The 24,364-nt window shown below is 38.0% G+C and overlaps 1 protein-coding gene across 5 annotated transcripts in view; it reads right to left on the bottom strand.

Moving 5' to 3' along the window:
• ATG10 (autophagy related 10) overlaps window positions 1-24,364 on the bottom strand; it is a 221,409-nt gene that overhangs the window by 69,160 nt on the left and 127,885 nt on the right. For all 5 annotated transcript variants that reach the window (XM_036020491.1, XM_036020492.1, XM_036020493.1 and 2 more), the window contains 2 exons: window positions 17,127-17,265; window positions 985-1,082 (listed from right to left, as the gene is read on the bottom strand). In XM_036020491.1, the coding sequence (XP_035876384.1) occupies window positions 985-1,082; window positions 17,127-17,265 (237 nt within the window). The remainder of the gene's footprint in view (window positions 1-984; window positions 1,083-17,126; window positions 17,266-24,364) is intronic.

The following is a 24,364-nucleotide window of genomic DNA, read 5'->3' as shown; positions in this document are numbered from 1 at the left end:
GGGGCAATGTGAAAAGCACATACACTTAAATCTAGTTTTGTCCTCAATTAAAATCTAGAAAATGGTCATTTGTAATCACTGTCAAAGAACTACTTACAAAAGGCTGAGGATTCTTATGCTGATTGGGAGATAAACTGTCACTATTATGATCAAACACATAAGAGGCATAAAAATGCTAATGGTTAATAAAGTCACTTTTAAAGTAAGCTTTGATTAAGCTTAACCGAGCTTTGGAAAAATAAGATTTTGATATGAGTAAAAATTATATTTAAGGAAACCATAATTGGTTGCAAGGTGATGAGTATTTTTAAATTTCTAAAATAATTAACTGCTGATTTTAGCAAGGCAGTAATAATGACATATATGATTGACAGATCTATTTTCTCTACTTTTGCAAATCTACTTTTTATATTTACTCTTGCAGATCTATTTTCTCTGCTTTTTTAGGTCACTAATGCAAAGCTCCTATTAATCGAAAGTTAATTTTTTTTGCAAATACTCCTACAAGTAAACTTTGAAACATCAGAGGTGACACCAGCTAAATCACCTATTTTTAGTATATATGCCATGTTAGTGTCTATTCTCATTTATTTAATACATTTTTATTGAGCATCTACTATATTTTAAGAATTGTGCTGGTGCTGGGTGTACAATGAAAAGGAAACCAGACAGGGCCTGTCCACATGACAGCACACAGTACAGTGTAGAGGACAGACATTAATTTTTCAATATCTAAATATATAATTTAAAATGTGATAAGCACTATGAAAAAAATTACAGATTGTTATGAGAGTTGATAACAGGGAGGCTAACCTAAGCCTGGATCTGGGAAGGTGTTTTTTCTTTTAAGGAAACTGTCTTTGAATTGAAATTTGTAAGTACGTAGAAGACTGAGGTAGGAAAAAGAGTAGGGAGAAAAGAACTAGATGAAAAAATGGGCAGAGGGAAAGGATCACATATAATAAAATGCAAATACTGTCCAACCTGTTGGGTAATAGTGTCCCAGGGCCCCTGCTGCAGCCGCGTCTTGTAGCACTCACCGACCCCTTCCCATATGTCCTTCAGAGATAAAGGTCTCCCATCTGTGGAAGTGCATGGTAAAGACTGTTGGTTAGTAATCTGTGACGCAGCGGTGCTTGGTGTCTATCTAAACCTATCAGAAGGGTATTATGACTTTTAAACAAATCCTTACTTGTCCACATACTGTCCACATATCAAAAGAGTGCTACATGAATTACTATTTTGTTCCTGAGGGATATTTAAACATTCAAGTCTCTCTCCTTTGTAACTGTCTAATAGTTATCAGCTCATTCAATGCCTCTATGAACTTTACAAAACCAGTAAAATCCAAACGTGTTTTAGAGAGAACTAATAGCTACAAGCACAGGTAAAGGACCAGGTAAACAGGCTCCCATATTCAGAAGAGTGCACTATGGATACCTCAAAGACTTACTACTTCCTTTGTAAGGAAGAAACTCAGTCCTTAAAATTAGAGACCATGCACATGCTTCTTTCACTCTCACTGGCTGAGTATTTATAATGTTCTCATTGCTGTGTTGGATATCATAGGGAATAGAGAGAAGAAAAACACACAACTTATCCTAGCAAGAAGCCTGCTTTATTACTAGGGAAACTATGGCAAGTGTATCAATAGTATGTCAATAACTAAAATAATGGGTAGAAAGCAAGTGGTTGCTGCCAAAGGAAAACTGCAGTTCTCTGACAGTCCAGAGGAGGGGGACATAAACACCAGTGTTGGTGGCAGTGTTGGTGGACAGAGTGATGTTAGGGTGAAGGGACCTGAGAAGGGGCAGGTGTGAAGAGATTAGTCAAAGCTCTAGTGAACAGTAATTCCTCTTTTCTTTGTTTAAATAGCTTCAATTATTCATCTATATTCTTAACCACTCAAATAAATGTATTTTATGAAGGTCACTATGGCAGATGATAAGTAAAATGGAAAAACGGATGTCTAAGTTCAGAAAAAAAGCAGGAAGTTCATGTAAAGACTTGTCACTGCACACTGCTAGAAGGACGTGTGCAGTAGTCTAACTGCTGGCCTTCAGTGCTGACCTTTCAGAGCCATCAGGTCCTCAAGACTCATGCGTGAGGGTGTGCAATTTTCCTCAGGCAAGGGGACAATATCGTTTAAAGAAAATTCATTAGTGTATTAAATCATTACATATAAATAAGTATTTGGTTACCAAATGCAACAAAACTTGGGGTAATAATCTACCAGAAACCCTTAAAACTAAAATGCATTGCATTCAGACTTACAGCATATAACCAGAGATGTGGTGGGTAAGAGGGAGATTTGGAGTCCGGGCTGAATTTGCACCCTAGTGTTCACACTTATTCTCTATGTGAGTGCAAGTTATTTAGCTCTTAACTGTCCCTGTAAAATGAGGGCAGTAATTCTTTCCAAATCTCTTTCTCATGAGGCTTATATTAGCGAACACACTCAGGACTGTGTCAGATACCTAATAAGAGCTAAATAAATATTAGGAGGCTCCCCCAGCCCCCACTGCACTATTCTGGTAATGCTCATGCTGCAAAGCTGAAAGGTTCCTTTGTAGACCATTATTTCTTAGCAGTTCCCCGTGTTTCTACACCACGCACATCGAGTCTGATATAGTAATACACTAATACCGTAGGCAGAGCATTTCTCATGTTTGACCTGAAAAGTTGAACTTTTCCTCAACCTTTATTTTCAATAAATAGCAATAGAATATTTTGATACATTTTCAATAAGTATCTTCATCTTGGCATTTATCTAGCGGCAGGCAACCATTATCTTGTGATAAATAGTTTTATTCCATTGACATTTCCACGTCTGTAAAATGAACAAGATTTATTCATCCAATTAACATTTGAATGTCATGTTTAGCTACAAGTTAAAAACAAGCTGCCTTCAGTATCTGTGTTATATTGTTTTCTGAACACATTTACAGAGTAGGGCCAAATTTTGCCCTTAAGGTAAGCACTACACATCTTCAAAATAGGCACGTGTGCATGTGTGCGCATGCATGCATGTGTATGATGTTGGAAGAGAAGAATGGGATCTTCAGTACTTCAGTGTCAAACAGTAAATGAAATAATCAAATTATAAAATGACTACATGCTTTTAAAATAATTTTCAGAGGTCAAAATCAGAAAAAAACAAGTTGCAAGATAATAAAATGCTAGAGCTGGTGTGATTACTAATTTTATAAATAAGGGGACCAGAGTCTTGGGAAGTATACATCTACTGTATACTATTATGCAGCTAGTTCACGATTGCACTGGACCTGGAATTCAAGCACCAGGACTCACAATTCAGTGCTCTTCCTGTTATTCCACACTGCCTCCGAAGGCAGAGACTGCATCCAGCCTTTCACCGCTGTGTGGCCCTCAACCGCATTCACACACTCATAAATATTCGCTGGATAACTGATAAATGAAAGAATGCCTTCCCTAACTTTATTTCCTGTTTACCTGGTCCTTTACCTGTGCTTGTAAGACAGAGAAAGGCTTTGGAGACCTAGAGAAGAATCCTGGTTTACTATCTAGTAATTAGTAATAATTTTAATTTTATTACTGAAAATACTTCTGTCAACAATCTAAGGGTGGAATAAATGGTTTGGATACACCCCTGTCAAAAACCTGCATACTCTGCAAGGAACAGTGTACAAAATGCAGTAACCAGCAGTGTGGCAACAATTTGGAGAGACCCACAACAAATGTTACAGAATATTTTCATCAGATTTGATGCTAGCTAGAATTGAAGTTAATTGCCATAAGTTCTCAAACAACACAAAATTTAGAAAAAAATTAACACCTTCAAATACAGGAATTAAAAAAATGATCTGATCAACTTAGAATAACAGACAGTCACAAGGAGTTAAAAATAATTTCAAAACATAAAAATATGCATGACATTCCTGTATGCATGTTAATAAGAGTGCTGCCACTTGCTATAAAGAGAACAGTATATTTTAAGTGAATGGATGTGACTTCATTCTCTATTGCACTTACAGAGCTGTTTAAAAACACATGTATTAATGACAGTTAAATGAGTTCTTGTGCACACTACCTTGATAAGTGTGTCTGTTTCTCCAGTTTCTGCTGACCATTTTCACTATAGAAGATCTGAGGGATATAACTTTCTCTCTCACATAGAGATATGACAAACATGATTCAATAAAGTATGATGTAGATTCTTTTCCTAAGACTTCATCATTGGTTTGCCTAGTCACAGTCCACACCTTCATGATCAAAACATATAATCATCACAGAAATGCAAATTAAAACTTCCATGAGATATCACCCTACACCAGCAGAATGGCTATCATCAATAAATCAACAAACAACAAGTGTTGGAGAGAATGTGGAGAAAAGGGAACCCTAGTACACTGTTGGTGGGAATGCAGATTGGTGTAGCCATTGTGGAAAATATGGAGTATCCTTTAAAAATTAAAAATGGGACTCCCTTTCAATACAGCAATTCCACTTCTGGGAATATATTCTAAGATCTCAACATACCAATACAAAAAAACATATGCACCCCTATGTGTATAATAGTGCTATTTACAATAGCACACGATTTGGGAACAGCCTAAGTGCCCATCATATGAGTGGATAAAAAAGCTGTGGTACATTTACACAATGGAATACTGTGCAGCAGTAAAAAAAGAAGAAACTCTTAACATTTTGCAACAGCATGGATGGACCTGGAGAATATTATGCTAAGTGAATTAGGCCAGTCAGTGAAAAACAAATACCACATGATTTCACTTATATGTGCGATCTAATGAACACAATAAACTAATGAATGAAAGAGTAACAGAAGCTTAGATACATGAAACAGACTGAAAGCTGCTGAAAAGGAGAAAGGCTGTGAAGGGATTACCCAAAGAACATTTATGCACAACCCATGGACATGGACAACAACATGGGGATTGACTTAGGGAGGGGTAGACATGGGGAAAGGGAGAAAAGGTGGGAAATGTAATAGCATAAACAATAAAAATAAGTAATTTTTTTAAAGTTAGCTGTGCATTCTTTTACACAAAATGTTGGACCTAATCAGCAACATTTTCATCTGTGCCATATACCACTGACTCCTAAAATAAATTCAAATATGATTGTGGCTAATTATTCCAAAAACAAAATTGAGCCTTTAGAAATCCCAAAGAAATCGTTGCAGTGAGATAGTCAAATTCATAAAAAATACCCATATTACAAAGAGAACTTAAAATATGGCAGACACTTGAAGGACTTTACGATTTTATGTCTATCTCTCTATTTCGATACAAAACTTTAGCTAAAGTTAAAACGTGGGCATAAACAAGTACTTACTTAAACTCATGTAACACATCCTGTGCCTTCATGTTCAGTACAAAGTATCTTCAATCAGAAACTTTAAACCCTGTTAAGAGGGTCTATTTTTTCTGTCTGGCCTCAGTCAGAGGGGACATAAGCATACTCAATCAACAACTCTAGTTTCAGACCCTAGATATTCGATAGCACCAATTGGAACATGGTTAGAAATCTCATTAATCACACTGAGGCTGAGAAGTGCAGTAAAACCCCTTGTATACTTGAAAAAGTGAAGTAGAAGCCAAAATAATCTCAGCAGCAACCCACAAAGTAAGCAAGGTAAAGAAGGTCATTTACTTAACAACAAGCCTTTACTGAGTGCCTACTGTGTGTCTGTATCACCTAGAATCGTAATACAAATTTGAGTTAAAGGAATATTCTGTCAGCAACCTAAAACATCAATGGCAAAAGGAGAGACACTGGGTGAAAAATAGAATAATTAAAAATATAATCTTTAGCAACTGCCAGTAGCATTTAATTTAAAATTTTCATATAAAATCTCTCGATTGAATAATAACCCACATGTCAAGTAGCCTATATATTACTCAAAATGTGCAGCTTTCTAAATTAAATTTCTCAAGGCTATTAGTTTTCATGAACCAAATAACAGCATGAGGTAGTTCACTAGCACTACCTCACTCCAGTGCAAGCATGCTGAAGTCACCTTTATCTTATTGCACATGATTTCACTAAAGTTTTATAACTCCTAAAATGAAGATTAGAGAAAATATAAATTATTTAGAGTAAGTTTAAGAATAATGTTCTCAATGTGGTCACTAGAAATAAAACAGAAAGAGTGGATTTTTCACAATGAAATATGCCATTATTCAATACATTGTCTTCAAGAGAGCTTGAAGGATATAAAAATTTATGTCATACTCCAGAGTAAGACAGAGATGATCTTCCACCAAAGGGGGAAATTCACTTTTGCTACAGTGAGAAAATTACATTGTGATATATAATGAGTGTTAATTGTTCATGTGCATCTATATCAGCAACTATGCTGGAGAATTCTGAAATTTTTATTTATCTCTAAATACATTTTTTTTTGCATTTTGTATGTCTCTTAATTTCAGGAAATCTGAATGAAAATTCCCCAAATACAGATTCTTTATACTTATGAATGACAACAATTAATCAACTCCTGTTTTCTACATTTCAGTTGTTGCTTGAATGACAGCGTCATGTTGGGGAAAAGGCCATGGAGTTTGAGCCTCAACTGCTTAGTTTTCCATGTAGCCTTGAGTAAATCAGTCCACTCCTCCGAGCACTCAGTTTTCATTCCCGTGCATGGGATAACAACAGTTCCTACCATCCAATGCTATTGTGAGCATCAAGAAATATAACTCAGCTAGCATTGTTGAAAGGTACTACGTGCCAAGCCCCATTTCATATATTAGCTCACAATCTTCAAAACTCTATGAAGTTGGTCTTATTATTATTATCTCGATTATGTTCAGATGATGAAAGAAGGGAAACAAAGTTCAATATATTCCCCAAGGTCACACAGTTAGTTAGTAGCAGAGGTAGGAATCGGAACTGAGGCTTTCTAGCTCCAGACCCTGCACTTAACACCAAGCTGTGTATCTCCGTACCCAGGAGCTTTCTGTAAACTATAAAGGAATACACACACACACACACGCATTAGCTGTATAGTTGTTGCTGTTGTTGTCATCACTAGCAGTCTCCACCAACACTGCCTAACCTAGGAGTATCTAGATTTTTGCCCTGCTGGTTTTCTTACTAGGTTTGGTCTACCCTTTTTCTCATCACAACACGGACAAATCCCAAGTCCAGCAGCCATGGCCACTCTTCATTTCTCCAGCTCAAGGTAATCTCTGCCCTCCAAGCCCTGGGGGCATTTTTTTTTACCCAGTTTTACCAGGATATAATGAACACATTACACTGTATAAGGTAAGGTGCACAACACGAGGATTTGATATACATATGTGTTGAGAAATGACTGCCTCCATCAGGTTAGTTACTGCATCCGTTGCTTCACTTAGTTACCTTCCGTGGTGTGTGTGTGGTGAGAACTTTTAAAATCTACTCTCTTGATAACTTTCAAGTATATAATACAGTATTGTTGACAAGATCATCATGCTGTACATGAGATCCCCAGAATTTACTCATCTCATACCCGAAAATCCATACCCTTTGCACAACATTTGCCCATTGTTCGCACTCCCCAGCCCCTGGCAAACCCCAATCTACTCTCTGCCTGCTGGCAATTTTGACCTCTTTTATGCCCCTTAACATTTTCTTCCTTGTTGCAGTGTTTTTCAGACCTGGCTCTCCTACTAGACGATAAGCTCCTTAAGGGCATGATCCACCTTGGATTTCCTTTACTCATCCCCGCATTCCAGGAACATCTTCACACCTCATGCATAGACATTTCCCAGCGGTTGGAGAGATGAATATTAAACATTAATATAGAGGAATCAGCACAATTATTCCTGAGAGTGAAAACTGAACAATCATGATAAGAAATCCATTGGTTAAGTGTTTCATTATTATATTTTTAAAACCTCATACTTATACATAAATCCATAGTATTAAGTAGATGAAGATACTATGGATATTTCATTTTTCAGTATCCAAACACTTGCAATTTAGGAGACAAATTCCAAAATCAGTGGAAGACAGAGCCATCTGGCCCTCCTGAAGTCCAAAAGAGGCGTTCCTTCATCGTGTCATCCTAATGCCTTTCGTTGACTCCACGATCCTCCCTTCGATACGTCCTTTTCCTGCCTCTCATGGTCACGGTAAACTGTTTGCAACCAAGCATCCCTAACGAATACAGCACAAATAAATGGTTTAAACCTCTTGCTTATTAATTATCTATTTTCCAAATTATCAGCCCCAATTTTTAAAATGTTATGTATCTGCTTAGTAATTTTGAGTACAAAATAAATGTAAATGTCTCTTAATTACACAATAGAGTTTATGAATGTTACAATCTGTTTTTATGAGAAAAAATACCCTCAAAACAGCACAAACAGTGATAATTTTGAGTCACCTTAAACTGTTCACACACTGCGTTAAGAAGCTTATAATAATGCTTGATGCTTTAGTCTCTCATTTAAAATAAAATTAAACAGAAGAAGGACAGGCAAGACTTCTTGAGAAATCAGAAAATGTCCCAAGGGGAGCAGCATTAGGTTCTCAAGGTACTGGAGATATCAACTGCGAGACACCACTATTTGTCAGGACTCTGAGGATCACACCACCAGACAAATAGCAGCACTGGGTCTCCTCGTTCCAAAGCACAAGACATTCTACTTTCAGTCCTCCCCAAAGTACTCTGAAGTTTGATTCCAGCCCACTGGCCTGACACCCCACCGCTCACATGTTGTCTTATTTGTCTGTTTCTGTTTGTGCGTGGATTTTATTCTAAAACTTAGTAAGTGGCATCAGGTTAACCACTGTTGTTCACTTTCTGCCTTTCCTATCTCCTTGGGCTGATAATCACGGCTTGTTGATATTTGAAGTGTTTTAAGAGGATAAAGATGTAGCTCTTCTATGAATAGAATAGCTCCAGCCACAGAATCTTTGAGCTGACTGGGATCCTGGGACCCTCTAGTCCAGTGTTGGCATTTCACAGGTGAGAAGCAGGAGGCCCCACAGGGTCAGATGATGTGTGCAGAGTGGTGCAGGCAGAGCCACGAATGGAAACATGTTCCTAGGCATCACAAACCCACTGTCTTTCCTCAGCACCATTCTGGGAAAATGCAGAACTCCTTCCTGGATGAAACTGGAAACTTTATCCAGAGAGCTCTCAATGCTGGACGGAGTAGAAACACAACACTTGAGAGGAAGTGGCTTTCCCAAGGCTAAGTGGTTAGTTTTAGAAGGGCTGGGAACATGGTTCTCTTGGCCATACAGTTATGACAGAATGTCCATCTTCTGCTCAGTGGCATGGAAGGTCCTTTCATGAGTCTGCTGCACACTCTTTTCTGTGAGTTCCATTAGAAATTGCAATGTAGTTCCTCAACCAATCACCATCCTTCGTTCACTTTACTCAGCTTTGCCACTTCTCCCTTCTCAGTCAAAACTAATTTTGTGGCTCTAACTCCTGTGCTGTATGCATTTCATAGCGAAGACCTTCAGGCCTTGGTGAATATAAGTTTCCTGCCAAGACAGCATTCTGGTAAGGCCTTGTACCTCTGTGGAATGTGGTGGTAGTCAGCGGGAGGAAACCTTCCTTGGCTTCTCAAATCAAAAGTCTAAGAGTTAAGGATTCTTAGGGTATAATGCCAGCAGTGGAACTGCCATGTCAAAAGACAATTTCAGTTTTAGTCTTTTGAGGAAATTCCATGCTGTTTTCCACAGTGGCTGTAGCAGTCTTCATTCCCACCAGCAGTGCACTAGGGTACCCATTTCTCCACAGCCTCACCAACACTTGTTTGTTGATTTACTAATGATGGCCATTCTGACCAGTGTGAAGTGGTATCTCATTGTGGTTTTGGTTTGCATCTCTGATGGCTAGTGATGTTGAACATCCTTCCATATGTCTCTGGGCTTTCTGTATGTCCTCCTTGGAGAAGTGTCTGTTTAGGTCCTTTGTCCATTTTTTAATTGCATTTTTTGTCTTCCTGGTGTGGAGTCATGTGAGCTCTTTATATATTTTGGAGATCAAACCCTTGTCCAAGTGATCATTGATAAATATATTTTCCCATACAATTGGTTCCCTTTCCATTTTGCTGATGTTTTCTTTAGCTGTGCAAAAACTTTATAATTTGATGAAGCTGGGATTATACCCTAAGAATCCTGAAACACCAGTTCAGAAGAACCTATGCACCCCAAGGTTCATAGCAGCAGAACTTACAATAGCCAAGTGCTGAAAACAGGCTAAGCGCCCATCAGTAAATGAATGGATCAAAAAACTGTGGTATGTTTACACAATGGAATACTATGCAGCAGAAAGAAAGAACTTCTACCCTTCATGACAACATGGATGGAACTGGAGAGGATTATGCTAAGTGAAGTAAGCCAGGCAGTGAAAGACAAATACCATATTATCTCACCTATAAGTGGCACCTAACCAACCAAACAAACAAGTGAGCAAAATATAACTACAGACATGGAAATAAAGAACAAACTGACAGTCACCAGAGGGAGATAATGGGGCAAAGAAGGAGATGGTATAAAGGACCCATGGGAAATGACAATGGCAGAGGGGGAGGGTTGAATGTAGGAGGTGGGGGTAGTAAATAGGGCAGAGAAGAGTAATAGGGGCAAAACAGGGACAACTTAATTGAACAGCAATAAAAACAAACAAACAAACAAACAAACAAACTTTAAGAGTTAAGCCATTTTCAGATTGATTGATGACTGCTTTCCTCGGTAAGGAAAGAACTGTCTCCCCTACCCCAGATTGCTCCTCTCCTCTCTGCACGTTGGAATGACTGAAAGAGGAAGGAATGCCTGATAATATCTGGGATTACTCAAAGGAAGTGAGAATGATGAATCTTCTTAGTGTGATATAAAGACAAAACTATATGTATACATGTTCAAACAAATTTTTCAAAAGTCATTTTAAAAGGAGAGCCGTACATAGCATGTCCATTGGATTGAAGCAGATACACAAACATGTTTGGAAGGGTGTCTGGTAACTGCTTCTCTAAGTCTTTTTTTTAAATCATTGTTTTAATAGCAATTTATTGTTTTTTATTTATTGAATTTATAGGGATAACATTGGTTAATAAAATTATACAGGTTTCAGGTGTATGATGCTATAATACACCCTCTGTATATTGTATTGTGTGTTCACCACCCCAAGTTAAGTCTCCTTCCATCACTGTTTATCCCTCCTTTATCCTCTTCTACTCCCCCATCCCTCTTTCCCTCTGATTTCTGGCTCTGTTCAAACCTCTTTGCTCCCATAACATGGACCTATTATGCCTGCAGCAGCATCTTGACTATCCTTGTTCCACCACCCAACGTGGTCTCCTTCCCATCGAGAATGCAGTCTCTACCTTCCTCAGCATGACACCTAGCATATGAACTTGAAGAGCTCTACAACTGTAAAGGAGGAGAAAAGCAATAAACTAGTTTCAAGTTGTGCAGTGATTTTTTAGCATATTTCAAAAGTGGGCTAATGAGTTTTTTTGCTATGCACACAGTCAGCATTTATATATGTTTTAATGGATGTTTCAAATGGGGCTGATTTTGCCAAGAGTAAGAAAGAAATGTTTCTTCCTTTTGGACCACAAAACAGACATTCATATGTCCAGGAAAGCTAAAGTATAGTCTCTTGCAAGTAAGAGAATAAATCATGTGCCTTTAATGTCCACTTTCAGGCCTCTAGATCCATTTAAAACCTGTTGCTTTTTGTGTATGTGCTGTTTTGTACTAACACAGGTCCCTGCAGTTCTGTTTCACATTTCTCTAACACACTTTCAAATCAGGGCTTGATTTTTTTCAATGAGATTCTTTTCCCACATATGTCCTTATCCAGCATTCTATTTCTACCCTAATTCTCCATAATGTTTCAAACATTTACATAATTCAACAAATAATTCTCATTAAATTTCCTCTATTATTTGGACTTTTTAGCTTGAATGTATTTGTATTAGTTAAATAATTTTTCATTATTTTTCTTAATAACTTTCACTGTTTGCTCTTCAAATTTCACTTCAACCCCTAGAATCTCCTTTTAATCTCACTAAATTCATGTTCCATTTCATTATTATGACTGGCTAGATTTACTGTTTATATAAATACAAGTGACATATATGAACTTTCTTAAAGACTCTCTACAATCAAATTAGACTCTAAATTAAATAATCTATCAAGCCATTTTCTATTTTCTGCTCATTGTAATAATTAACTAGATCATTTTTGCCTCAGTCTTTAAGTACTTCTCTAATCCACTTTTTTTCCTTGTTCAACAAGCTGCTTTAACTCTCACTCCACTGGCCATAATAATTTCTCCCTGAAAATGTGTTCTTCCCAGCTCATTTTCCCTGAGGTTTTTTTTAACAATGCTAACAATAATACAAAAAGAACCAAGTTCCTTTTACTTAAATTTCATTCTCCATATTTCTTATCATCTTTGATTTATTCCTCTGTTTTCTTCAGTCATAATTTCTGCTCTAGGAAATCCCTTCTCTAGTCCCACTCACTTCGGCTCAATCTCTTTCTTTTTCTTCATATCCTCCAACTCCTCCCCATCCACATCTCTTCCATAATTCGATCTCAAATATCTTTTTAACCGTTTCTTCCACAATTCATCTTAAGAAAACCCTACTCCAAACTGGCCTGTCTCTCTTCCCCCAATATGCCATGTTCTCTCCAGCCTACAGGACACTTGCCCTCCTTCCCTTTGCCAATGCTTTTCTTAGCCTCTTCTGAAAAGCCAACCTGCTACCTTCCCTTGCAGACTGTTGGACTGAGCTACAGATATTTTACTTTTCTTCTCTAATTCCCTCCAAACCCCACCATTCCCATGTTCCTATCTTTCTCTGCTTTGTACTCCAAAGGCTTCCTCTTGTTCCAGAGCATGGACAAACCTTTTCCTCCTCCTCGATGATTCATACGCTGTTAGTCCCAAACTTTCCATTCTTTGTCCTTCATGCTGGCCTTTCTCTTGGTTAGGTTCATGCTGCCTTTGAGAAGAAATGATTCTTGGCTATTTCTTTTGCCCTATTTGTCCATGAGCAACCTTCAGGCATATAACAAGAGGACAAACCTTCCATGTAAAATATCTGGGTTACATTTTTTAATTCTGTCCCCTTAGTCTCTGGGCCAATAACAGAATGGATCTGCAGAAAGAAAAGACATTCAGTGGCTGAATGGAAGAAATGCTTCCTTCCTTATTCAAAAGCGGCCCATCTGACTAATTAAAGAAATATGTCAAAATGGTTCCCGAGAAGAACCCACATATGTCAGCCAAAGAATTAAATATTTTGAAAATGAGAAGAACCACTTGGTCTATTTTTCAATAGAGATTGAGAACAAAGGAAGAGGAACAGAGGAGAAATAAATCAGAATTCAAGCTGAAATATAGAAATCTCTAGTTATATCAGTGAAAGGGAAAAATATATAAGCTTAGGACTGCGGTGAGCCAAAGCCACTGAGATATTTACCACATCTTTGTTTCCCACCAGCATTTGACCAAAGCCAACTCCCCAAAGGGGAAAATGGTACCTTAAAAGGGGAGAGGGTGATGGGGTGTAGATAGAAGCTTCTGGCATGGTACAAATAATTCTTTAACACAGTGTATTTAAAAAATAGGAGAGAAAAAAACAGTGGGTGCTTGACATCAATGCTTTGTGAAAATGGTCTTCATAAACTATAAAGCACTATTCAAATATAGGCTATTTATTATTACTTGACAGAAGTACAATCCACTGCTGGGTAGCAAATGGCATTAACCATGTCCTATCAGCTCTCCCAAACCCACAATGGCAAGAATAGTTAGGGGGAAAGGAACAACAGAAAGGATGCATGTCTTCCCTTAAATCCATGTTACCCCCTATGAACCTGAGCTCCTATAAGCTCAAGTACTAGAAATGAGAGGCACCCAGAAGGCTGTCTGCCTTAAAAGATCCAATGAAAACGTGTTTATATAAGTAGGGAGCTGCTCTGTTGGTTTAGATGCCCACCTTTGAGTCTTCAAGACCTTCTATTTTCCCTAGACAACTAACCCTACAGTCTCTGAGAAGCACCCGACCAAAGAGTAAAGAAAGATACTCAGATGGTTTGGGTTCCGCATCTCCTGGAAACAACAGCATTCCTTCCTTCCATACAACCTGTCAGAGCAGTTCAAAAGAGGACGCCATCACATGTTTCCATTTGGGGCCGAATGTATTCAGAAAGGGTTAGAAACTCCTCAGTGGTTCATTCAATAAATACCTGTTGATGCTATACCACAATGGATACTATGGATATCAAAATGGGTAAGACAAATAATACACACATACAGCCATGAACAAAGCTGATCGCTTTGGAGGTTGTAAGTACTCATATTAATTTCCTCCTTCTCTCCTTTTAACTTAAAGCCCTAACTTCTAGCTTATCATTTTATAGGGAACAGGTGAACAAATAATTCAGTTACAGTGCAACTTGTGATATGATATATGGTATGGTATGTGTGATATGATATATGATACATGTGTGATATGATATGTGATATGATATATGATACAAAATCACATGGGAGTGACAAAAGCAAGTGGTATGTTGGCTGAGTCTTGGGTAATAGTTGGCCCGGTGGACACGACAATATAATGGAATAAAGAGTAATTATAGTACAATGGATTTGCATTTCAAGAAACAGAATAGAGATTTCTGCTGGAATATAAACCAGTTGATTTTTTTTTAAGTAATGTAAATTTAAATGAGAATATTTACTACTTGCTTTTCCCCCAAAAAAGAGGTATTGAAAGAAAATTCAGAGCAAGTCAGAGAAACTAATTTTTACTAGCAATCAAATGCAAAAGAAATTCTAAATATCTGTCAGAAACAAGGCTAACTGAACTGTTTTTGAAGCAACAATAAAAGACCCCTGGGCGAGAAATTTTATAGTCATCCTCCTTTCTAGGTCGAACTCTTAGAATGAGACAAAGAAAAATCTGGACCTGGAATAATAGGAAGATGTTAGGAATCCATGCACCACACTGACAGAGATTTGTTTAACAAACAGATGGAGAAACAGAGAAATCAGATATCACAGGAAAAGGGAATGGATTAAGAAGAAAAAACAAAAAACTATGACTCCAGAGTAAAGAGTGATACATTTTTAGAACACCTATTAAGTTAGGTGAAAAAAATTGTTAGAATATAATAAAGGAAAGAATTGTTTTTCATATTTCTCCCCCAAAAAACATTCAGTGTGCTCTACAAAGATTAAACTTGATATTTTAATGTGTCTGAACAAGCACTAAATGAACTCTGGAATTAAAAAATTTCTCATGCTCATTCTATACGATCCTGAATGGGGAGGGGGAAGGAGGAGGAATGCTTCCACACAAAATCAATGACTTGTTTGGTTTCCTTTGTGAAGCATGATAAAGGGAATCTTTGAAAAGTATATAAATAGAATCCAAGGATGCTAGTTGTTTTTTTTTTTTTTTTAAGAAACAGAAAACCATCAAGAAGAAGAGATCTTAGGAAGTATACAAATTTCATTAAAATGTAATTGGACTTGCAGGAACAATTACCGGGCTGCACTGTAAGGGGAGCTGTTGGCACGCAGGAGCAGAGCACACGTGTGAGCTCATCCAGCAGCCGCGGCAAGACCCACTTCCAGCGAGAAGCAGTCATGTTTCAGCACCTCCAATTCCCTAATGCTGACAAGCTAAACAACTTGTTTTGTCTCTGGGAGCTCTTCTCTGGTGATTAACTGCTTATGGTGAATACTAATTATATGAAAGTACAGTATTGAAGAAGTAGTGCCCTATTTCCTCTACCTGCAGCCTCGACTTGTCTTAGAATCTGGAAGGTTCTAGGTAAGAGCCATTGCAAACCAAAACCAAGAAAGGTATTTTCTTCCACACCCTGGTAAATAATGTACCTCCTTCTACTTTGTAGCATATAACACAGCTCACTGACAAGAAACCTGCTTTAACCTCTGGGCTCAAACCAAACAGAATTGTGAAAAACAAGTGTTTTAAAGTCCTGTCATAATCATATGGATAAATCTGCAGCAAGGATTTGTGATCAATGAACTCTCAGTGTCTTCAATTCCCCACGTCCCATGTTGAAAATTTACCCCAAATTGTCAGTTCTTAGGAACTGCACCTCAGATTAAAATCTTCTCACCAGGGAGCCTATGAGAATTTGTTCTTGTGTTTTAAATCCTAAGTGCTTTGTTAAACCGCCAACACTGCAAAATTAGAGACCATTAAACAATATAAGGCAGCAAGTGATTAAATCTACCAAATACACATTCAAAGCAGCTTAAGCTACTTTTTAATTAAAAATAAAATATCACTGGCTAAATTCAGATGTCTTAGCTACCAAGAAAAAGTTAGAAGTCTATTCAAAATGCAAAATGCCGTTGATAAGGCCGAATAGAAAAGGAGAGATACTAGAATAGGGGTGGGCTGCAGAGGTGACTCCCCTTGTCCCTGAGCCCGGGGACAGCAGGGCCTGGAGATGCTGACCCGGTTTAGTTGGAGGGCACGAAGGGAAAAGTCATGGCTGCACTGCAGGGTGAGCGCTGGACGTGGTTGCTGATTAAATAAGTTTTATTAGCAAAGGCCTCAGAGGAGACAGGGTGTTCCACCTTCTTGGCAAGGGAAATGAGTTGAGTAACAGCATTGCAGGGAGCAGAGGCACTGGAGATGTATAGATGGCCAAAGGAAATATTAGTGCTGTATTTAAGTATAGCTTAAACTGATTGATAAGTGGTTCTTGAAGTAATTATTAGCATTTAGGGAAAAAGGTATGGGGGCTTTGTGTTAATGGGATCACTTGAGATTGAAAGGAATTTTTACTATAAAGTTAGAAATAAATAAACATTGTAGCTTTAAGTTGTTCCTACTTGTTTAAAGTAAAGAAAAAAGGGCCAGGGGGCTTAGTCAATGTTGGGCAGGAGGCCAAGAATCTGAAGATCAGACTTATGGCTGGGATGATATCATTCACTCTGAAGTCTTAATACTCTCTCTAAAGCATGAGAAAATTTACTGGTAAAACCTTACCTCACCCACAGTTTTCTTATTTTTAACTCTATTTTTTTTCTCTCAGGAATAATTTCCAAATCTGCTTTCTGCCTTAATATGTAAATGTCATGAATTTACATTTAGCTTCCAACATGGTCTTACCTAAAAAGCTTGCCCTAAAGTAAAGCACTGGCACTTGGTAGCTGCAGGAATATAATACATGATACTCATATTTAATCACTTCGGTTGCTGCTGCAGCCTCAGTCACTTCAGAATCATCCAGGGGTAACTCGAAAGCCTCCTGAAAAAAAACAAAAAACAAAAGCAAAATCAAAATGTTTGTCAATTAAAATAAAAGAAGTTCACTAACATGGAGAGAGAAAGACACCGTTTTCTACTCACAGAATAACAGTTAAATAAATATAGAACTATGAGGTAAGGAAAAGGGAGTTTCCCACATTAATGTTTACCATTCGAGTCCTGGATAAACAGTAAAACCAGAAAACATTAGCATTAAGTAATTCCAGATTGTTTTTGAGAGACAAAGCAGCTCTGAGGAAAGAAACATAAAGGAAAAAAAAGGAAAAAGATGTATTACAACGGCAACTCTGAAAAATCTTTACTGTTCAATTTTAGCAACAAGATGATGGCCATACAAGCTCCTTCTTTCCTACCTGTGAAAGCTAAAAACATCCTAACAATTGAACAAGAGGCTCTGAAATGTCCCTAAAGATTCTATTGTACTTGCCAAAAGATGATTCATTGTGTGCTGAACAATTCCCAATTCCATTTTGAATAAGAAAGTTATTTTGCAAGAGGTTGAGTTTGTTAGGTACATTTCAAAACCTGAACTGAATCTGTTTTATTATTGTGCTGTCTTTGGTATATTTCTATAACAAATCTTGATTTATAATAATAGAGTAGAAGACAAATATTAATGTCAACTAAAATAGGGTTTTGTGAGCAAAGATGGTTTATAGGCAGTCCATGTCTCACCTAATCATTCTTTACTGGTTGATTTTCTTAATCATACGTGAAGGTTTCTTAAGAATGTATCTTACTGTTTAGAAGCAATTAAATGGACATGTTGAGTCAGAATCTCATTCCACCCACATTCGTTTATTTATTTGGATTAGAGAATTTCCTTTGAAATTAATTTAGAAGGAGGAAAGAGCAGGTTGGTTGGGCTCATTTCTACCTCTCATTACAGCAGTAACAACAACAATAAACAATTGGAAAGAGCTACAGAAAAGATTTCAAACTTTATCACTATGAAATGAGGATTCTTGTGGAGATAAGTAAAGCCAAAGACGGCTCTCCAGATCTGTATCTGCTTTACTAATTCCCCACTCACCGTCAATTCACTGGGGGAGATAAATCACAACCGAAGATAGTTAACAAAATAGTTTTCACTAAACTCCCATAAACACTATCAGTTAAACATGGTGAATTAACAACCAGAGAGAAATCACTGAAATAAATATTCCAGACACAGAAAATTAATACAGTAGCAGGAAAGAGGCTTTTCTTTGTTTATTTAAATTTGCATTAGGCATAGTTATCTATACCTTCTTTTAAAGCAATTCTTTTAACCAAATTCTTTCTTTTTGGTCAACGATTGTATTGTTTAGCATTTATAATTTCTTTTCCTCTTTAACATTTTAAAACATTACATCATTGTGATAAAAATAATTGCAAGAACTGCATAAGTACATAAAATGAAAAGTAAAAATCCCCTCAACCCAGCACTTCTATAGCTCAGATATGTAATCATTTTTAGCAGTCTGTTTTATTTTTTGAAGACTTTAAAAAAATGTCTTGGTCTACAAATGCCTACACATACATATACACATCACCCACCCACCCCCGCCCACCCCCAGCTGAATTATGCTGTGTAAACATATGTTCTTGGTTTGATTTTTCACTTCTGGACATCCTCCCATGTGCTGCCATGTCGGCGCTCTAGATTTCGCTCCTTCTTCTAATGGTTTCAATGTACCCCACTCCATGACTACACCATGGTTTGTTTTTTTAACAGTTCTATATTACTGGTATCTCAGGCTGATTGTAATTTTCTGCTACTACAGCTAATGCTGTGATGGATATCTTAGCCCATGTATCCTCTATTACACCTCTGTTTTCTATGGTGTAGATTCCTGAAGGAGGTATTACTGTACAACAGAGCATGTGCACTTTAAAATTTCGATAGTGCCAATCTGTCCTCAGCAAAATGTATTCCCAGGAAAAATGTATGAGAATGCTCTTTCCCATATCCCATAAATACTGAATGTTATTTGTGTTTTAAGTTTTTGCCTATTTGATGAATTTTTAAATGTCATTGCTTTAATTTCTAGTTTCTTGATTACTAGTGAACATCTATTCATCTATTTATTGCTAATTTGTATTGTTCTGTGACTTGCCTGTTCTTATCCTTTGCTTATTTTCTGATATTTAGTTTGAATTTTTATTGTTTTATATAAATTCTTTGTATATTAGATATAATAACTTATTATTAGATATATCTATATGTCTATCATCATAGGAAAAACAGAGGTGTGCAAGAATATGTGATATGTATATGTGTGAGCATGTGTAGAAATACTTTTATGTAGTTAAAATGTACATTTTCTGTTTGCAGCTTCTGAGTTACCTGTCTTCACCCTGCTATGTCCCGCCTCCTCCCTAAAAATGACAAAACTGTTAAACTCCTTTATTCTACACACACATACACACATGCACGTATTTTTAAATTCACATTTAGGTCATTGATCCATTTAAGTTTTGTTTTTGTGTACAGTGTGAGGTAGGAATTTTTCCCAGATGATTTCTAATAGTCCCTTTTTCTGATTGATTTTTAATGTACCTTTACCATAAATTAGATCTTTGTGTATATTTATTCCCAATTCTCTTCTATTGAGCTATTTCTTTTCTTAGACCATCACCATCTAATTCTTAAATAAATACTGAATTGGCTCCTTAATTTCTACAGAAAACTACAGAAATATACTGCCTAAGACTAAGTTCTACTAGGGAAGACAAAATTCCTGGAAAGAATGACCTTCACCCAGACTCAAATTAGGCACTCAGGCACATGCTGAGGTTGACACCATGTGACCAATCAGACATAGATCTACCTTCTCTGGAAGAGTTAGGAGGCCCAAGGACTAAGAGAGAAGTGACGGAAGAAGCTTCTTGAAGAGCCTGTTAGTAGTCTCCCTCCAGTCACTGTTCTCACTGACAGCCGAGTCCTTTTGTGGGATTTGAAGGCTGGGGAGCTAGTCCTCTCTCAGGGGTGCTGTTGTGTCACCTGGTCCCTTGCTCTGGGAAGCCATGATGTGCAAAGACAGCATACTTAATTCAAATTAAATGAATCTGAATCCTTGGCCTGTGTCCGCTAAGCTCTTTCCATCATTTGTGTTTAGCTTTAGGATACCCATGCAAATATCATCCCTTGAAATCATGAAATTTGGAAATCATAGACTTTTACATATTTTCTGCTTCCATTTCCAAAAATATCCAATAGTGATCACTTTCTAAAATATATAAATGTCCAATCATTATGTTGCACACCTGAAACTAATATAATATTGTACATCAACTACAACTGAAAAATAAATTAAAATAAATCCCCTTGAAATAAAACAGAACAAAAGGTTACAGACTGTATGGTTCCATTTATGGAACATTTTTGAAATGATACAATTTTAGAAATGAAGAACAGGGGAGGCTAATGTTGGGGTGGATGATGCAGAGGAGAGGGGGTAATCACTACATGAGGGCAAAGTGAGGAATCCTTGTGGTGATGCAGCTGTTGTGCATCTTGACTGCCGGGGTGGACGTGTGAGCCTACACATGTGACAAAACTACACAGAACCCAACGCACACGAACACAAATGGGTACAAGTAAAACTGGCGAAATCTAAATCACATCAGTGGATTTTATTGGTGACAATATCCTGATTGTGATATCACCTACAGTTTTTCAAGATGTTGCCTTTGGGAGAAATTGGGTAAAGAGTACATGGGCTCTTTCAGACCACTTCTTCTTAAGGCACAGGAATCTACAGTTATCTCAAGATTTTCAATTGAAAATGAAAAAGAAAGAAATAGTGAAGCAATTTGAGGCCCTTCATAAACAAAATAACATTTCTAAGACCTCAGGTGCTAACAAAACCGATGGCAGAGGGATTACGTCGACAAATGGTGTCTGTGGTCTGGGATTTGCTCCGCAGCAGCAAGAAAGGAGGGTCAGAGGACGGAGATGGGGGAGACGCGGGGCTGGCCACAGAGCGGTGACTGTCGAAGCTGCTGGATGAGTCCACGGGCATTTTACCATTTCTGTATCATTCTATCTGCTTTTGTGAATATTGTAAATTCTCCGAAATAAAAAAAAAATTAAGATAAAAGTTTCTGATACCTTGTTACAGTATATAGAATCACAGAACTCTTAATAGAGAAAGAAACCTGAATCATTTCATCTAGCACAACGCACTCATCCTACAGATACACAGAAGGCCCGGAAAGGTTGGCGGTTTCCCCAGGGTTGCCCAGGTGGTTAAAGGCACAGGTAGACCTATGAGCCACGTCCGCTGACACTGAAACCATTTCTCTTTCCACTATAGCATGCCACTCCTTACCCATTACTGCAGTTAATTTAGACTTACATTCTGAACAATACAATATCAACAGTTTGGGTAAGTTTGATAATATTTTATAAGTTATATTTTTATTATGTTTTTAAAGGACTTGTGATATTATTAGTCATTAGAAAAAGAAGTCATGTTTACGTTTATTTACCTCAAAAGGTTGCTATTTCATTAAATGAGAAGATACCTGTTTTGAGAAAATTACATTCATTCAAGGAGCTAAAAGATTAAGTGGTTCACATTAATTATAGAAACCTTGATTTTATTTAATTCAATTAACAATAAGTTGACAGTGATCTCTCATTTAGAAGATCTGATATGAATTAAGCTTCACAACTAAATCCCATTAAACAGGGATCACGGCTAGAGACGCTGGATAGATATTTTATTGAAAGCAAACCCAAATGGTATATTGGGCTTAGGAAATCAGATCTATATCTCTATTCAGCCTGCAGGGAAAAGTAATTGGCGGAAGAAAAACTTTCCTTCTATCACTGAAAATCTCTATTACTATTACTGAGTAACATTGAGTAAGAAGCTTTATTCACAACACTCCTTGAGGAATTCAGCATCTATTTGTTTGTCTTCTGCCAGTGAGGTCTTCAGTTCAAGCCTAGCCTGAATGGGTCGGAACCACAGCCCAGACGCCAGGGTGACAGAGGAGCAGCGCTGGCTCTGAGAGCACACGCGAGCCATCCGATCACCATGGAAAATGGGCAAAGTAAAAACTCCCTTTGATTTTCCTGAACCGACAGCCTGTTCATTTTTTCAGAAGTGATAAAGATTGTCAAAGCCTTTTGACAAACCACCAAAACATCAATCCCTTACAAAAGAAATTTAATTATTAAAGCCTAAGGTGAATTAGAGAAATCTACGTGAGACTTTCGGTAAGCGGGCCCTTTTTTGTTTCACATGATTATTATTTACATCAAGGGGGTCTTTTCACCGTCTTTACCCTAGAATGACTCTTTTTTCATGATCTCTGTGGCTTTTGAGCAAGTGACTGTCACTGGAGCCTTTGTAAGTGATGGTACCCTCTGAGCAACTGTAAATGTAGTATCTAGACCATCAGGGCAGCCATGTCAGTCACATGGCTACACAAGGCAGCCATGTGACTGACAGCATCTGGGGTGACCGTGAAATGAGCGGAGGTCAACAAGATGATCCCAAGAATAGCATCTCAGTAAGGCTCCTCTTTCCCCATCATACTATCACTACTACTCCTGACTTTTTAAAGAAAAAAAAGAGGTGCCATTCTTTGCTGTTCCAGGTTCATCAGAGGGGAGTGAATTAGCATCGGCATGGCCAGTGCAGGTGCCCACTGAGAAAGAATCTGCCTCTTGTGGGATTAAACCCTTCTCTGCAGCCTGGCATGCTCCAGGGCAAGGCAGGAGGGAGGGGACCCGGAAATCTGCCAAAGCATATCTGGCGGTTTTCTGGACGTCAGGATCTGGCTCCACTGTGCTTCTCAAGCCCTGTTTCCTTCAGGGCTGCACAGGAGACAGTGAGACAGCTCGAGCTGGGAGCCGGGCAGCTGGCAAATAGGCTGAGTACAAAGCGGACTGCAGAGAAGGCTGTCTCTTAGATTCCATGCCAGAGAGACAAGTCCCCTGGCAGAGGGAATCGTAACAATGCTTAATAGCACCTATCATATGCCAATGCCAATAAGTCCATAAATGAGAACAATAGATAACAAAGCATTATGTTCTAAAAAAGAAATCAGAAGAGCTCAGAAGGACCTTTTAAAAGAAAAGTTAGGTTCTTATCCACTTTTAAGATTCCTGAGCAGCTGAAGCCAAAGAATTAGCAGGATAAGAAAGCTTAAAATCAGAAATTCCTTATGGAAAGCATGACTAAAGGAAGAGGGAAAGACTTGTACCTGGCAGTCTGAGCTTCAGAATCAGTCAAATGCATTTCTATTCAGAGCTACTTTTTGCATGTTACATAAGAGACCAGCATCAGTTCACAAGGGTTTACAGTTTTTCTAGACACATTTATGCACATTTTATCATTTGCTCCCTTGCTCTAGGAGGAAGGCCCAAGGTCACTCAGCAAGTAAGAAACTGCCAGGGCATAAACCCAAGCCCCAGGCCCCAAGCCTAGGGCTCCTTCACTCTGCAAAGCCATTCAGATTTGAGGGGGTTAGGGAGTGTTAAACCTATGTCCTCTCAGGACTCATCCTCCAACTTCTGCTTTTGGACTGAGTAGTTCTGGGATGGGACTTAAGAATCCACCTTGTTTACAACCTTCCAGATGATGCTAATGCAGGTGGTCAGTAGACCAATCCAGGAAGCTTTGCCTCACACACACACACACACACACACACACACACACACACAGAGGATCTATTTCAGTATTCTTCACTATGATAACGTCTACGGGATTGTAGCATCAGGAGAGCCCAATCTACAAGATTCAAAATTAGGCCACAGACTCCAGTGCCCTCACTGGCTGCTCAGCTACATCTTCAGGGGTATTGATATCTCACCTGGCCTCCTCTTGGTGGGAGCCTAATGTACCTCCACTAACCTAAGACATCAGCTCCTCATCCCCACTCCCAGGGACAGGGGCTTTTTGGCTGGCCCTTTCCTTCCTCCTTCTATCCAAAAATAATTCTTTATGTATGTTGTCCTTTTCTTTTTAATTTACTGATTAAATCTTGATAAGGTATTAATGGCCATTCATGCCTCAGTGTGTTATTACTCCTTTATCAATTACGACATTCAGCAGTAGGTCTGTAGTAATAACCCTATG

The sequence above is a fragment of the Phyllostomus discolor genome, chromosome 3 (genome assembly GCF_004126475.2).
Source record: "Phyllostomus discolor isolate MPI-MPIP mPhyDis1 chromosome 3, mPhyDis1.pri.v3, whole genome shotgun sequence".
Lineage (NCBI taxonomy): Eukaryota > Metazoa > Chordata > Mammalia > Chiroptera > Phyllostomidae > Phyllostomus > Phyllostomus discolor.
Note: the sequence above shows the minus strand (reverse complement) of the source record. Positions and strands in the feature narration are given on the sequence as shown.